At 29.0% G+C, this 14,987-nt stretch overlaps 7 protein-coding genes across 7 annotated transcripts, besides 4 other annotated features; 3 read left to right on the top strand and 4 right to left on the bottom strand.

Moving 5' to 3' along the window:
• Positions 1-518: part of a mobile genetic element that runs on past the window's edge.
• Positions 1-2,271: part of a mobile genetic element that runs on past the window's edge.
• Positions 85-321, bottom strand: TVAGG3_0695790 (uncharacterized protein; the record flags this gene model as incomplete). The annotated part of the gene is made up of 1 exon (XM_051243199.1): positions 85-321. A coding segment is annotated over one exon (237 nt), but the record flags the coding sequence as incomplete, so codon positions are not given.
• A 106-nt stretch (positions 2,272-2,377) lies between the features above and the next one.
• On the top strand, positions 2,378-3,478 carry TVAGG3_0695760 (uncharacterized protein; the record flags this gene model as incomplete). Its single annotated transcript, XM_001329362.1, has 1 exon — positions 2,378-3,478. The coding sequence occupies one exon, from the start codon at positions 2,378-2,380 to the stop codon at positions 3,476-3,478; it is 1,101 nt and encodes a 366-aa protein (XP_001329397.1).
• A 144-nt stretch (positions 3,479-3,622) lies between these two features.
• TVAGG3_0695750 (serine-type endopeptidase protein) lies at positions 3,623-5,776 on the bottom strand (the record flags this gene model as incomplete). The annotated part of the gene is made up of 1 exon (XM_001329361.1): positions 3,692-5,554. One exon carries the CDS (start codon positions 5,552-5,554, stop codon positions 3,692-3,694), a length of 1,863 nt encoding a protein of 620 aa, XP_001329396.1.
• Positions 5,777-5,891: 115 nt separating this feature from the next.
• On the top strand, positions 5,892-7,814 carry TVAGG3_0695740 (spectrin binding; the record flags this gene model as incomplete). Its single annotated transcript, XM_001329360.1, has 1 exon — positions 5,894-7,795. The coding sequence occupies one exon, from the start codon at positions 5,894-5,896 to the stop codon at positions 7,793-7,795; it is 1,902 nt and encodes a 633-aa protein (XP_001329395.1).
• A 1,923-nt stretch (positions 7,815-9,737) lies between these two features.
• Positions 9,738-10,279, bottom strand: TVAGG3_0695730 (uncharacterized protein; the record flags this gene model as incomplete). The annotated part of the gene is made up of 1 exon (XM_001329359.1): positions 10,055-10,276. The coding sequence occupies one exon, from the start codon at positions 10,274-10,276 to the stop codon at positions 10,055-10,057; it is 222 nt and encodes a 73-aa protein (XP_001329394.1).
• A 235-nt stretch (positions 10,280-10,514) lies between these two features.
• On the bottom strand, positions 10,515-11,101 carry TVAGG3_0695720 (uncharacterized protein; the record flags this gene model as incomplete). Its single annotated transcript, XM_001329358.2, has 1 exon — positions 10,621-11,088. One exon carries the CDS (start codon positions 11,086-11,088, stop codon positions 10,621-10,623), a length of 468 nt encoding a protein of 155 aa, XP_001329393.1.
• Positions 11,102-11,109: 8 nt separating this feature from the next.
• On the top strand, positions 11,110-11,595 carry TVAGG3_0695710 (uncharacterized protein; the record flags this gene model as incomplete). Its single annotated transcript, XM_001329357.2, has 1 exon — positions 11,119-11,595. One exon carries the CDS (start codon positions 11,119-11,121, stop codon positions 11,593-11,595), a length of 477 nt encoding a protein of 158 aa, XP_001329392.1.
• Positions 11,596-13,365: 1,770 nt separating this feature from the next.
• Positions 13,366-13,402: a mobile genetic element.
• A 710-nt stretch (positions 13,403-14,112) lies between these two features.
• Positions 14,113-14,987: part of a mobile genetic element that runs on past the window's edge.

The following is a 14,987-nucleotide window of genomic DNA, read 5'->3' as shown; positions in this document are numbered from 1 at the left end:
TTCTCTTGACTGACATAACTAACTCATTTGTTTCATCAAACAGCAACAACCAAAGTTCATGACCTAATACATAACATTCATACTTTATATTTTTAGCTCTGAGTTCTCTTGTAAGCTGTTGCATTTAATATTTTCTAAAAAGTCAACTTCAACAGTCATTCGCACTGGTGCCTTCAGTTCTACAGGCTCTCCTTGAATGTCAACAAGTCTGAATTGCATGTCTTTCAAATTATGAGGACTAATGCGAACGAAGCACAGCAATGGGAAGCGCTGCAATACTTTTGTAAATGAGAACATTAGTGGGAACGTTAGTGAGAACGTTTATTTTTTCATTAGTGAAGTCGTTAGCGAAAATGTTAGTGAGGTGAAGTGGCTGGCGGTTTTGTAAATATTTAAGGTTAAGTTAGTGTTGTCGTTTGTGTTGTAAAATATACGTCAGTGGTTTTGTAAAGTGTCAAACCGTTATCTTGGGTAAGGTGGAACGCAGTGCCGCCGTACCCAAGATAGGGATACTAACTCACTCTTATTTGCTTCTAATAATGTTTGTCTCTCTTCGGTATGTGGAATTTGTCTTGGATTGAACTTAGAAATATCTAATGTCATGAAATATGAGAACAAGTGGTTGTAAAAGTCAGATGTCAAAGTTTCTGCTAAGTCGTCAAAATATTCTGTATCTTGCATATGAGAATCTGACGTTCTGACAACTACATATCTTCTGTCAGAACTTTCTAACTTCATCGGAACAGCATTGTTTGAAACCATAATGAAGTTTGCAACATTTTCACAAACTCTTTGGTCTTTATACTTTCTTTCAACAACTCCAACTTTGTCTGTTATAAGACTCTTCAAAGCATCTGAGTTCAAAACTTTTGTTGTATCTATACTTTGAAGTTCATTGCAAACTATAAGTTTCATATTCTCTATTGAGGAGTTAAACTTGCCACAGATGTTTTCTAAGTTTGTCATATTCGGATTCGAATAACCTTCTAACAGTTTGCACAAAATATCTGTAAAGAAAGTATTCTTACCAGTTCCTTGTTTTCCAATTATAATGAGAGCAGTTTCATTTTTAGCACTTGGATGTTGTAAGATGTTTGCAAACCAACATAAGATATACTCATAAACCTTTTCGTTTCCATTGCATATAATTTCTTTGACATGGTCTAACCAAGCTTCTATAACATTTTCTTTCCATTCTACTTGTTCGTATTTATATCCAGTGAAGATAGAATAGAAGTTTGGAGAAGGTGTATAGAACTTTATACCTCGAACTGAAAAATCTTCTAACTTTGACAATAAGATATCCCAAGCATCTAACATCTTCATTCCAACTTGTACAACTTTTATTTTCTTAAGTTTCTGTCTACATTCTTGTTCAGACACTATTGTTGCTCTTGGTTTGTTAAAGACAACATCCCATTCTTTCATGACATAACATTCTGGGGCAGAGTCAACATAAATGACTAAACGTTTCAAATTCTCGACTGCTTTGTTATAGTCTCTAAATGGACACATATTTCTGAATGCTTGGAAGTCATAAAAATCTGAAACATCTATTCTGTACATTTTTATAAAAATAAAAAAAATATTATTTTTTTATTCTTGACTTTGTTGTTCCATTTGTTGCATTTGTTGTTCTTGAGCTATTTGTTGTTGAAGTTGTTCTTGTAATACAATACTTTCACCAGTTGCATCTTCCAATTCGAAACTTTCTGCCGTCATTGACAAATACATAGGACATAAAAGTTTTACAGGAACAAAGTTTGCGTCAACTAATGTCAACGTTATACTTGCCAAAGTGTTTGAGTTCACTAAGGTTGAAAATTCTGCATTCGAATGAACAATAGGCAAACCAGCAGAGAAAGTATTGTTTATACGCATAAGTATCTTTTGGTCATAATAGTTTCTGTCGACATTCGAATAACACTTTGAACCTAAGTTTGAAACAATATATAAGATTGGTGTGCTTAATGTCAATGGAATAGACATTCCTTGTATGACACCTTTTCCTGTTATAGGAAACTGTTGGTAGTAAAAACCAGAAATAAGTTTTGTATTATAGCTCATATCGTTTATAGTAAACTCAGTCGGACATCCAAACATAATGAAACCTGCTCTAGTTGCAGCACATGTTACACCCGTACTTAAAGTATTAAATAAGTCAACAAAACCTGTTGGTGGTATATCTGAGTAAGTATCTTCAAAGGAGTATTTTTTACCATTCACAACAATAAAGTCTTCTGGTGTCAAAAGAGCAAAACAGGCTTTAGTCGTCATTGTGTTTAAGGTTAGTTTACAATATCGTCCTTGAGGACTTTGTAAGTTTGTTGTTATAGAATTGTTTCAAACAGATAAAATCCAGTGCAAACAACAAGAAATGAGTATTCCATTTGATATTAGCCTTACTAATTATACGATCGGAAAGAAAAACTTTTCAATTTATGCAATTGACGAATTTGGATATAAAAGTGAAATTGAGTATATTTCATTCACTATAACTAGAGTTCCAATAATAAAAATTATTTCTGATGTTGATTATTACTACACATCAAATTCAAATATTAGTTTTGAAGTTAATATAACAGATGATAGATCATGTTATTTAAAAGTAGTTGATAATGAAAACAAAATTGCATTTCAAACTGATTCGATTAAATGTGATGGAGAAGAACAGAATGTTCGAGTTGAATTTAATTTATCAAAGTATTCAGTTGGCAAGAAAAACTTTTCTGTGTTTGCTGAAGATGAGTTTGGATTTCGAAGTGAAATTGAAAATATAAGTATATTGATTAATAATTCTCCGATTTTGAAAATGATTTCAACAATAAATCAATTCTATCTTCCGGATTCGGACATAATTTTCAATGCAAAATTATATGATGATTCATTTTGTAATATAACAATCAAACATGATTCAATCCAAGTTTTCAATAAATTTTACGAAGTTAATAATGATGAGAAGATCATAAATGACCAATTTCATATTCCTGGCTATGATGTAGGCAGCAATCATTCCATATCTATTTATGCAATTGATGAGTTCGAATTGATCAGTGAAATTTATAACTACAGTTACACAGTTGGAGACGGAAGTCCAATGATCAAATTTTCAGATGTTATGCATCCTATTTCAGTTGAAACAAGAAACATGAAGATCTCAGCATACTATTACATTTGGCCAGGTTCATCCAAAGCAACATTTGTTAGTACAATCAACGAATTTACAAACATCTCCCTCCAACAATTTGAAGATTTTATATTTGATCAATGGAATCCAATTATTCTTAGCGTTAGTTTTAAATATCTTTATAGAAATACTATGAATAATATCTCCATCTCTGTCATAAACTCACTTTTGAACGTTTCCAATACATTAAATTCTTCAATTTTTCTCGAAGATTTCAAATATGATTACACAGTTGTAAGCAGAGTGATCAGTTTTTCTTCCGTAGCCATGCTTTACTCCGGAAGAAATTAAAAAAAAAACGAAAAATCCGTGATGTATTAGATGATTTAAAAATCTAAAAATTTAGAAATCATAATAAAACCACAATCTGAAGAAAAAAAGTATCATCAAGAAAGATGTGAATTATTGTATTTGAAAGTGTAAAACAAAATCAAAGGCATAGAATAGGCTGTTAATTTAAAGAGATTAATTTTTTTTAAAAAAAGCGCTTTTAAATATATTTATTTACCTCTTTCCTGATTGCATAGCAGCAATAGCTGCAAAGCTAGACATGCGATAAAAGTTTGTATAGTCGCATTTTATATTTCCAAAGACAAATGTATATACAACAGTGTTGGAAATGCGTGAAAGTGAATCAATAGCATAGAATGAAATATTGTTGTTAGTATTTCTTTCTAAGTATGTATCACTAACACTAAGCTCAATTGGATTCCATTGTTCAACTGTAAAATCTTCAACTTGTTGGAGTGTGATGTTTGTGAGTTTGTTGATTGTACTAACAAATGTTGCTTTGGATGAACCTGGCCAAATGTAATAGAATGCTGATATCTTCATGTTTCGTGATTCAATTGAAATAGGATGCATAACATCTGATAGTTTAATCATTGGACTGCCATCAATCACAGTAAAACTGTGGTTATAAATTTCACTGATCAATTCGAACTCATCAACTAAATAAATAGAGAAAGTATGATTGCTTCCAACTTCATAGTCCTTAATTTGAAACTTATTATTAATAGTTTTTTCTTCATTATTCAAAAAATAATTCTTGAAAAAATAATAGGAATTAACTTCGCTTTTAACACACAAAGTAGCGTTCGTGTCATCATTCATGGTTACTGAGAAATCAACTTCTTCATTGGGCATGTAGAATTTTTTAAAATCAGTATTTAATATAAGTGTCGGAACTTTGCTGATAGAAATTGAGAATGTAGTTTCATTTGTGTATCCCATATCATCAGTTACCAAAAGACGGAATGGATGTGGTCCTTCTGAATACCCAGCTAAATTAAATTCAACTGTAATTTCCTTTGTTTCTTTAACATTTATTGATTGACTACGATGAAATACTTCTGAGTTTTTATCATCAATAACGGAGAAATTAAATGATATATCAGTTGTTATTTCGACTTTGAAAGAAAAACTCGAATTTGGTTTCTGGGTATAATTTATTGCAGAAATAAATTCAATTGTTGGAATTAACTTCACAAAGATAGGGACATCTGTTGTTTCTTCTCCATATGGATCTTTCACTGTGTATCTGATTATATAATTACCAGGTTTATTAGGAAGAGTGACTATGTCATCATGTGTAAATTTGGTGCCATCATCATTTTGATTTGAAATTTCTTCTTTATCTCTAAGAGGTTTATTCAAACTATCAAAAATTTGTCTGGAAATGGAAAATAATTGGCCTGGATCTATTGATTCAACTGAAATAGAAAGAGCTATTACACTTGAAGTATCATAGCGTGATTCAATTTGAGTATTACATATGACTTTTCGTTTGGGATATTCACCTGTTCCAATACTATATGAAAATGTTTTTTGAGGAGCATTTGGTTGAATTATTTGATTTTGCCATGAAAAATAAATCCTAGCATTTGCATTTCTATCAATCCAATCAGTACAACTATTTCGGGGTCCAAATGAACCACATTGATGATATGAGTAAGTGTCAACATTTGTAACATTAGAAGAGTTCCTAAGAATAAATCTAACATATGGATTTGCTTGAAATTCAACTCCTTTAGATCCTTCAATGTTATGTTGATTACATTTTTCTGTTCCGTTTATTTTTATATTAGAATTCACCAGAAGATTTATTATATGCGTTTGAGTTCCTTTGTTTGAAACAGTATGATGTATGTTAATGTAATCTGAATTTGGAATTTTTTCTGCAGAAAGTGTAACTTGAATATCTTGATAAGTAAAAGAATTTGCTGGATACAAAGTATGACCACCTCGATCACCGTCAATATCAATTTGTAAATGAAGGCCGTTTCGTGTATCAATGATATCATAATCTTCGTTTCTTACAAGATATGAACTAGTTGTATTTTTGTCCAGATACCATTTGTTCGTCATCCTTCAGTTTTTAATAAAATAATGTGAGATTGTTTGATGATTTTGTTTGGAATCAAAGATATGTGAAATAGGATGGATAACGTAGAAATTTAACAAATGAATCTGAAAATTTTTTTTGTTTGATATGAAAATAATGATTGATATAACGACTCATTACGATTGATAGCATATTGGTTAATCTTTAAGCTGGCAACTTAATGCCAGTACTTAGCTATTTCCGAAATATGAATCAAGAAAAAAAATGACAATTTTTTACTCACAAATAAATTTATTGATTAAATTATAGATTATTTTATGTATATGATAATATTATTAAAATGAAAGGTTTACAAAAATTTAATGAGTAACTGGGCTCCTGGGTACGTAAATTATACGAAAGGAAAAAGACTTACATTTACAAGATCATTACCTGATAATCTTTCCGTATCAACCATAAATAATATCGATTTGCCTCAAGAACTTCAAGTTTACGCAAAAATTGAAGATTTACTTAAGAATTTGAGCATCGAAAACTTAGAAGCAACGATAAATTCACTCTCACAGATAATGAAAGAAGATGAAACAACGATATCTGTTGTTTTTAACTACGTAAGTTACTTCAAAAACTTGTTCATGGACGACAGATACGAGCAGCTGATCAAAATACTATCAAAAGATTACAACATCAAATTTGACAACGTGTACAACACTCTTTACGAACTAAACAACTTAGACAGAACTTTACTTCGAGATCTCCCTAACGACAACATCCAACAACTTCAAAACATAATAAAGCGAGATACTTACTCTATAATATCATACGATACCAAAGGAAGACTCATTAAACTCTGTTTAGTCTTAGGATTCACAAATTGTGTCCAATACATGATTCTAAATGGTTTCGACATCAACTCTACGCATGCACCATACGCAGTATTCGGTGGGAACCTTGAATTAATTGAAAACCTCGAAGCGAATAAGATAAAATTTGATAACTGTCTTGAATACAGTATTGCAACACATCATAATGATATATCAGACTATCTACTCATGAAATACAAATGTGAAGAAATAGATGCAAATTTGTGCTTGCAATATTTCAATATTAAAGCTTTTTATTTTTGTTTACAAAACGGTTTGACAAAAACACCATTTTACGAAAACGCCGTTGATTATGGATACTTCGGATTGTTAAGATACTTAGTGAACAATGGAATGACACATTATGTTGATAGAGCAAAAGTTTTGAAGTACTATATTTCGAAGGATTTTTTTATTGAAAATAAATTTATTCTTGAAAATTTCAAAGATAATTCTGATGCAGAAAGTAATGCGAAAATATTCAGAAAGATTGTGAACACTAATAGTGTTAAGCTTGTTAAGCTCTTTATATCTAATGGTTATGATCCAAATGTTAATCTAAAAATTGGAAATTTGGCAAATTTTGCTGCGAAAAAAGGAAATGTTGAATTCATGAAATTGTTGATTTCTAAAGGTGTTAATATCAATTTAACAGGTCAAGAGATGCCTGAAACACCTCTTTCATGTGCCGTAATGCTTCATAATTATGAAATGGTTGAGTTACTCATACAAAATGGTGCAGATCCAAATATTTTTGTTGAACATTTTCCTTTGAAAACTGCTATTTATGGTTATGATGATGAAAATGCTTTGATGATCATGAACTCCCCGAAATTCGTCTATAATGATATATATGACGAATTGTTGTTCTTCGTTCTTCAAAAGAATAATTTAATTTTCGCAACAAAATTCATTCAAAATGTTGAAAAAGGAAAATTTTTGACAAAAGAATATTTGTTGGAAACAGCAAAGAATGAAACATTTTATTTGTTTAATATGCTACTAGAAAACATTAATTTCATTGATTATGACTTGTTTTGCGTGTTAACTTTCTGTTCTGGAAGAGGATTGTTTGAATTTGTGAAATCTTTGATCGAAAAAAGAAATGCTCCTATTGATTATGGTGAAGATGTTATTGAAATCAATGAAACTCCTTTGTATTCCGCGATTAGGAATAATTTCAACGAAATTGCGAAATATTTAATTGAAAAAGGTGCAAAAATAAATGGATACAACAGAAACTTGGATCCAATGGTCGCTGCAGTAATAAACAACAACTTTGAAATCGTAGAATTGCTTGTAAATGCTGGATCTACAATGAGACACTTTAATTGGGACGGACCACTTTATATCATGACATCTGACAGAATTAAAGAGCTTCTTAAAACAAATCCCCAATGAAATCATTATATATTATTTTGTTTTTTTGATAAAATATTATTTTTCTTATTTAATTTTTCTGTTTTATATAAATATTCGTAATAATTAAATATCAATGAATGAAGTATTATAATCGAAATGTCTGTATTTTCAAATCAAACAATTCGATTATTGAAAATAAGCTTTTTCAGCATGCAAATTATAATAGATTCATGTAAATTCAAAGAACTACAGATGATGAACAGATATTAAATCACTAAAAATTAGGTAAATTTGTTACTTCACACCTGTAATGATTATTTTTCTTCATGCGAAAATCATTTGAAAACTGATATAAAATATAAATGACTTGTAATTTCAAATGAGTAATGTAATAGCCTCCTTTCATTTGACTTGTATATGAAATGTTTACCGTAATATTATCAAATTTGGATCGAAATTAATTTGAAAAATTATTTTATCCGCTGAAATAAAAATTAGATTTCTACAAATGAAAGCCATTTCCAAAATGTATCATTCATTAGATCAAGTGATACAATAAAAATATCAATACAAAATATGCAAAATTTTTTCTTCAAAGTAATCTTATTATTTTAATTAATGAAAAAGACTTGATAATTTTAATCATTTACCAATTTTCGTTTTAATTTTTATCAATTTCTAATACGGAAATTCAAAGATAGCGATTTCTCTTTGATTTATAAGGGGTATTGAATTTGAATGACAAATCTAGCAATGAATGCAAATTTTTCATAGGAATGACATTTATACAAGAAACGTAAATCAGGCCTATAATTGTGTGCTCTCAATGATACTCTAACGAAAGGTGCTAAAATTAATTTGAAAAATTGAATGAGTTTCAACAATTATTTGATAATCATAATTTAAAAATATGCGATCACGATTATTAGCGTGAAAAAAATTTTACAAGGTTATTTAATAAAAATTGAATATTTTGAATTTTGAATAGTGAACCTTGGTATAGAATTTATAAAATTATTTTAATTCATTCTATATATGTTTTTGGTAAATATAATGGGGATTAAGTTTTGTGAAATCAATTGAAATAATTTTTTGAGATATATCTCGTCAATAAACTAAATTCGGTGATATTACAAGATGTTAACCTGTATGTTTGCATTCATTCAATCTAAATCAAATCTCTTCTTTCAGCCCAAGCAGAGCATTACTAAAAACCCCTGTTACCTCCAAGAAGGAATCAATCCAACCAATAAATTGAAGGCAAGTATCTTTATAAATGCCAAGTCCAACGATCCACGAAAGTTAATTAGCGTTTTAACTGAAATTGATTTGAAGAGAGTAACTTTTTTCAATTCCATTTATATTTTTGCTGATCAAGAAATTGGGTTTATAAATTACATGAGTTCCATATACCCATTGAAGAGAATTGACACAAATCAAAGAAATATATTAAATTTTTATCATTTTCCTCCTAATTTAACAAATCATTTGATATTATTGATTGACGATGATGTAATCATAAATGGTCAATCATTTAACAATGTTTTAGAAAGAATGATAATCAAATTGGATTTTCACAAAGATCAATTCCCTCAAATATTTACACCTTTTGTAAGAAAAATTAGTAACAATAAATATGAAATTGATCCACAAGATGGGTATAATGCCATTAGCACAAAATTCGCCCTGGTGAACTATAAATTTCTTCAATTATATAATTCAATGAGTAAAATTGCCCCAAAAACGCTTTTGAATCAGCTTGAAGGAAAATGTGAAGATATATGGTTTAACTTCCTGGCCAATAAGTATTACAAGAATCAAATTAATAAAATTGAACTAAAAGGAATATCTCTCAATTCCACAGAAGAATCTCTTCACATTAATGAAAAAGAAACTTGTATTAGTGCCATCCATGAATTCTTTAAAGACTTTCAATGGGAAGATTATATTCAAAATAAGGATTATTTCAAGATTGCCTATTCTTATTTCACTTATATATGAATACAAAAATCAAGATTGCTGAATAAATCATATCTGCTTTCTCGAAATAAAATTTTCATTTTTTATTAGATATGTAGATACAATATGTGGTGGTTTTCTCATATTTTAAACAATATATTGTAAAATGATTGTTGAATCAAAGAATATTTCTGAAAATTATAAACAGAACTTGAATACTGGGTTCTTGCTATATATTGTTATATAATAGCAATTTAAACTCTGTAAAAGTGATAAATTTATAATATTATAACATAAAGTATCTTTATTTACAAAACAAAATATCGATTACAGAATTGATTAATCAAAGAAATTCATAATCTTCTGTAAAAACGGTGATTCTGGATGTTGTACTCCGTAAGAAGCTGTGGAATAAAACTTTGGATGAATCGTATTAACTTTCGAGTACTGTTGGCAAGAAACATTCATGTTATATTGAGGCTTTGGACTTTTGTCATATTGCATTGTGTTTACTCTTGTATTTACTGGTATATTCTGGCTAAAGAACATGTTTTTGGACATCGGATCTTTTTTAATAAACGTATAAGATTTTGATGGTTTTGTGCTGTTATTTAATGTACAATACAACAACACCATGAGCTAAATATAAATTTCTTCTCCAAAAATATGGTTACTTTGAACAATGAAATGAAAAATATTTTATAAACAATATATTGCCATAAAAATCAAACATTTGTTCATTAAATCCAAAAGTAGCTATTTACTTTTATAGATTTATTATATTAAAAGAAAAAAAAATATAGAAAAATAAAGTTTAAGAAACATAATAAAAGTAAGAAAGAAGAATTTTCTGATAAAGATCTTCATGCAAAGCCTTGTGATCTAATCTTCATTTCTAAACGGAATTAAAAAACGAAAGAATAATCTGAATTATCCTTGAGAGCTTTTTGTATTACAATTCGCAGAGCTTGGCAATTCTTTTTATCTTGTTCTGAAGATAGTTCACCCATAAATAATACCATTTGGTCAATAACTTCTTTATGAGAATTTTCCTTGAGGCACATCAAGCTTAGTGAGAATTGTGAATCGAATATTAGTCTAACTATCTGAAAATTGATGCTTCCTTGATAATCTGATTTCTTTGCAACGTCAATCATAGCTTTTAAGATTGCAGCTTTTAAGTCGATTTTATATGGAGCATAATAGTAAAGGAGAGTTAAATTTCTCATTAAATAGTGATATTCAAGTAATCCGTTTTTTAAGATTTTTTCAACTGATTCAGTAACAATTGATGGATCTGTGACTTTACCTGCTGTGTAGTCGTTTCCTAACTTAATCGATTTCTCAGGCTTGAGCAACGGATTATCTGACATAAATGATTTTTATATAAAAGTGACAAAACAATGAGTTTTAATTATTTATTTGATGAAGAAACAAGCTTAACTTTAGCTAAAGCCTTTAAAGAAGGAAAGATCGAAGATGCCACAGTGATTCAAAACAACACGAACGAGATTTTATCCAAAGAATCAATCCCTCTTCCTGAAATCATGAAAAATGTAGTTATAGTAATGAAGAATTCTCCTGTATTACCTACAATTCAATATTCTTGTTATGAATCAATGAAAGAAATAGCAAATAAATATAACGTCAAAGGATGCTTAGGTTATAAAGTTGCTGACTTACTCTTTCAATCTCAGTATGACAAGGAGCAAAATTGCTTCAAAGAAGATTCGAGAGTTGAAGTTATAATGGAAATGATCAACGTTTTAGATCCGTTAACAAATGAAGACAGAGAAATGGCAAAAGGACTGTTTGATACAATTAATACTGCATTAAGTAAAGATGAAAGATATGCTGATTTTGTCAATCTTGAGGATTAATTTTGTTCAATATTGCAGTTAAACTACTCTGTCTTGTAAATATTTCGTGTTTTACTAGTAATAAGCTGATTTTTTTACTAATACTCTCCTAGGCAAAGGTAAAAAATAATATCCATAAAAAGTTATATGTATTACTATAGAAAACTATGAAAAATAGTAACTTAAACACGACGTTGATAATGGTTCGAAAGGAAAGGTAGGGCAAAAAAATTATTATTTTCAAAATCGAGTTATTCAAGTAACTATTGGAAAATATAGTGTATTTACTAAAAATCTATTCTTTATTATGCTGAAAGTGAGGTATGTTTTCGGTAAATTTGTGGCCTTATAGAAATAAATGGATATATAAACAAACAATAACAATTTATTAAATACAAATAATATGATTAAAATAGTTTTTCGATAGATTGCTTGCAAATATCGAAAAATATCAAGAATAGAAGTAAAAAGCAGTTAAAAATCATAGGAACTGTCCAGAAAACGAAAATGAAGATGTACGTTTCGTCAAAATATGGAGTCGAGAAGTAAAAGCTTGAGAAGTTGGCCATCATAAAAGTGTTAATTTTTGGTGTTCCAAATATACATAATACAATAAACCCAAAGTATAACGATGAGATGTAGATGTTGTTTCTTGTTCTAATTAAAATAAAAAGCGACATGATGTGGAATATAAAAATAAAATACATTGGAGGATCATGGAAATCAACAATTTTAATTTTGGCAATTATTAGGTCCAGCATAGAGATATCAGACTCTATTGGAAAGAAACCCTGATACTCTAAAGAAGGCATTATAATTTGACAAAACCGAAAGTTTTTCGGTCGATTGCAAATTCATTTCTCTCAATTCTATAATTTTTTCCTATCGTATTAATTCCCAAAAATCGAAAATAATAATCTGCATAATAATTCCTGTAATTGTCAATTGATATAACATTTAATTTCTTTGAATTAAAAATTCGTTTTAATGTGTATTTTGATATAGTGGTATTCATACATATCTGTTGTCAAAGTTTATGAAAATTTGAATTAAAAATTAGTGTGCATTTGAACAAATAGCTTATCTCAACAATTAAAATATTATCTAGTCTAAAAGCTTTTATGTTCAATGGCAATGCTGGTGATCACGCACTGCAGTGTTATTAACGCAAATTTTAAAATTTTTCAAAAATAATAGCATATAATTTGTTGTTATTATGGATAGCAACACTATTTAGTGGTTGCTGATGCAGGTGTAAATGAAGAAAGTATAATAAAAGAGTCAGCTGTTCAAAAATTTAATCCCAATATATTTCGTTGGAAGATAAGACTTTTTCTTCATACCAATACATTGTGATAAGCACTTAGTTTGATCTTTTAATGTTCTCTGCTAGGAATTTTTGAATTGCGAAAGATCAGAAAATATTCAATAATTATTTAATCTAAAGATGATATTTTCATCAAAATTTGTCACTTTCGTTTGTTTAATATATGAAAGCATAGTTTTGCCGATAAGTGATAAAAATTATACAAATGAAACAGAGGCATTACTTATGTGAAAAAAATTTAGTGACCTACTGATTAATACTGAGTGTGTGCCCTACTAAAATAAAGAAAGTTAAAAAAAATATAAAAATAATAATTAAAATTGCTGAATATTGTATGGCTAAAATTATTGTCATAGGTGAGTATTTATAAATTTTATATTAGGATCGTTTGATTAAATTGATTATGTGATAAACAAATATTTGTGAACAAATTACTTATCTAAATAATTCCATACTGCATATTGTAATAAACAGAAATTCATCAAAAGTGACAGTTCTCAATTTTTTGACATTTGTAAATTCTAAATTGAATGAGAAAAATGAAATAATACTAAGCATAATACAATATTCTAGATTTAATTATAATTAGGAAAAAGTTAGTTTTGAGAGTGCTTTTCATAGGCATATAGAATGAAATCTTCTGAAAAATAATATCACATAAACTCATATTATTTTCTAATATATAACTATTTTATATAAAAATCAAATTCAATGATCTTAAAAGCGAAGGATAAACCTCAAAATTTACGAATATAATGAGTGGGAATATAATGCTTATCTATCATAAAACCATATGAAATATCAATTTTTGCTTTACGCCTAATTTTTGACGACAATTAGCAAAAAATGTTAAATTTTAACACTCAGTCCATTTGAATATGAAAAATAAAATTGACTTTGATTAAATGTTTTTATTTATCATGCAATTCTTCTTGCGACCAAAGCTTTGACTAAAAGTTCAAAAAATAAGATAGCTTAAAAAATAATATACGGTAGTGTTTACTAATAGATGAATAGTATATAAATTCTATTAAAATGGATTTGATCCAAAAAAATATATAAAATTTGATCATAAATAAAATTGTTTAGTAGTCATTTAAAATGATGTAATTATTCAAATTTTGCTAAGACTCATTCGTCTTTGATATATAACTCCCATTTTTGCATTCTGGCTCGTACCAAAATTTTGAAACTTCGAATAATTCGTTAGGATGTTGTAAACGAAAACGATAAAAGCGGTTTGACAGGAAAAGTGACACTTTACATGGCAAAAAATAAAGCCTTACTTTTGAGATACTTGAGATTGAAACTGAATCTTATGAGGCGGTGATCTTGAATCACTACCTCATAAGGTTCAGTTTCATATAAAATTTGTTGCAATTTGTTATTCTTTTGCAATTATTTCTTATAAGATTTTACATCTTTTAGCGGGGAATGTTTGTTATCATGTATATATTATAAATATCTACACGATAACGAACATTCCTCGCTAAATTGCTGAGAAACTTTGAGGAAATGTCGAACAATTTCCTCAAAGTTTCTCAGATTTATATAGATCACTAGAGTCCCCTAGGCACTGATTCTGGTTCAGTACCTAGGAGGCTCTAGTTCTCTAACGAACTGATAAAATGTTTTTAAATTTTTGGATATTGCTACCTGTGAAGCACTGACTTCAAGTCAGTACCTCACGGGTAGCAATTACATTGAAAGATGGGAGAAACTTTGTCCGAATGTTAAACTATTCGGACAAAGTTTCTCACATTTGTAGTGGAGATGGAAGGCTTTGAGGTATATTATATTAATGTATACCCCAAAGCCTTCCATCTCCACTTGAAAGTTCCAAAACTTTGGGTTAATTGCAAACTATTAACCCAAAGTTTTGGAACTTTCTAGAAGGAATTGCAGGGTAAGAGGTACATATTCATACTATGTACCTCTTACCCTCCAATTCCTTCCTTAACATAAACAAATTTGGAGTTAATTGTTTGCAATTAACTCCGGGTTTGTTGACCTCCAAATGAAAATGAAAGGGTAAGAGGTATATAGTGACCCTATATGCCTCTTACCCTTTCATTCTCATTAATTA

Source organism: Trichomonas vaginalis, chromosome III, assembly GCF_026262505.1.
Source record: "Trichomonas vaginalis G3 chromosome III, whole genome shotgun sequence".
NCBI classification, from domain to species: Eukaryota; Parabasalia; order Trichomonadida; family Trichomonadidae; genus Trichomonas; species Trichomonas vaginalis.
The sequence above is the reverse complement of the archived record's forward strand: the minus strand, read 5'-3'. Positions and strand labels throughout refer to the sequence as shown.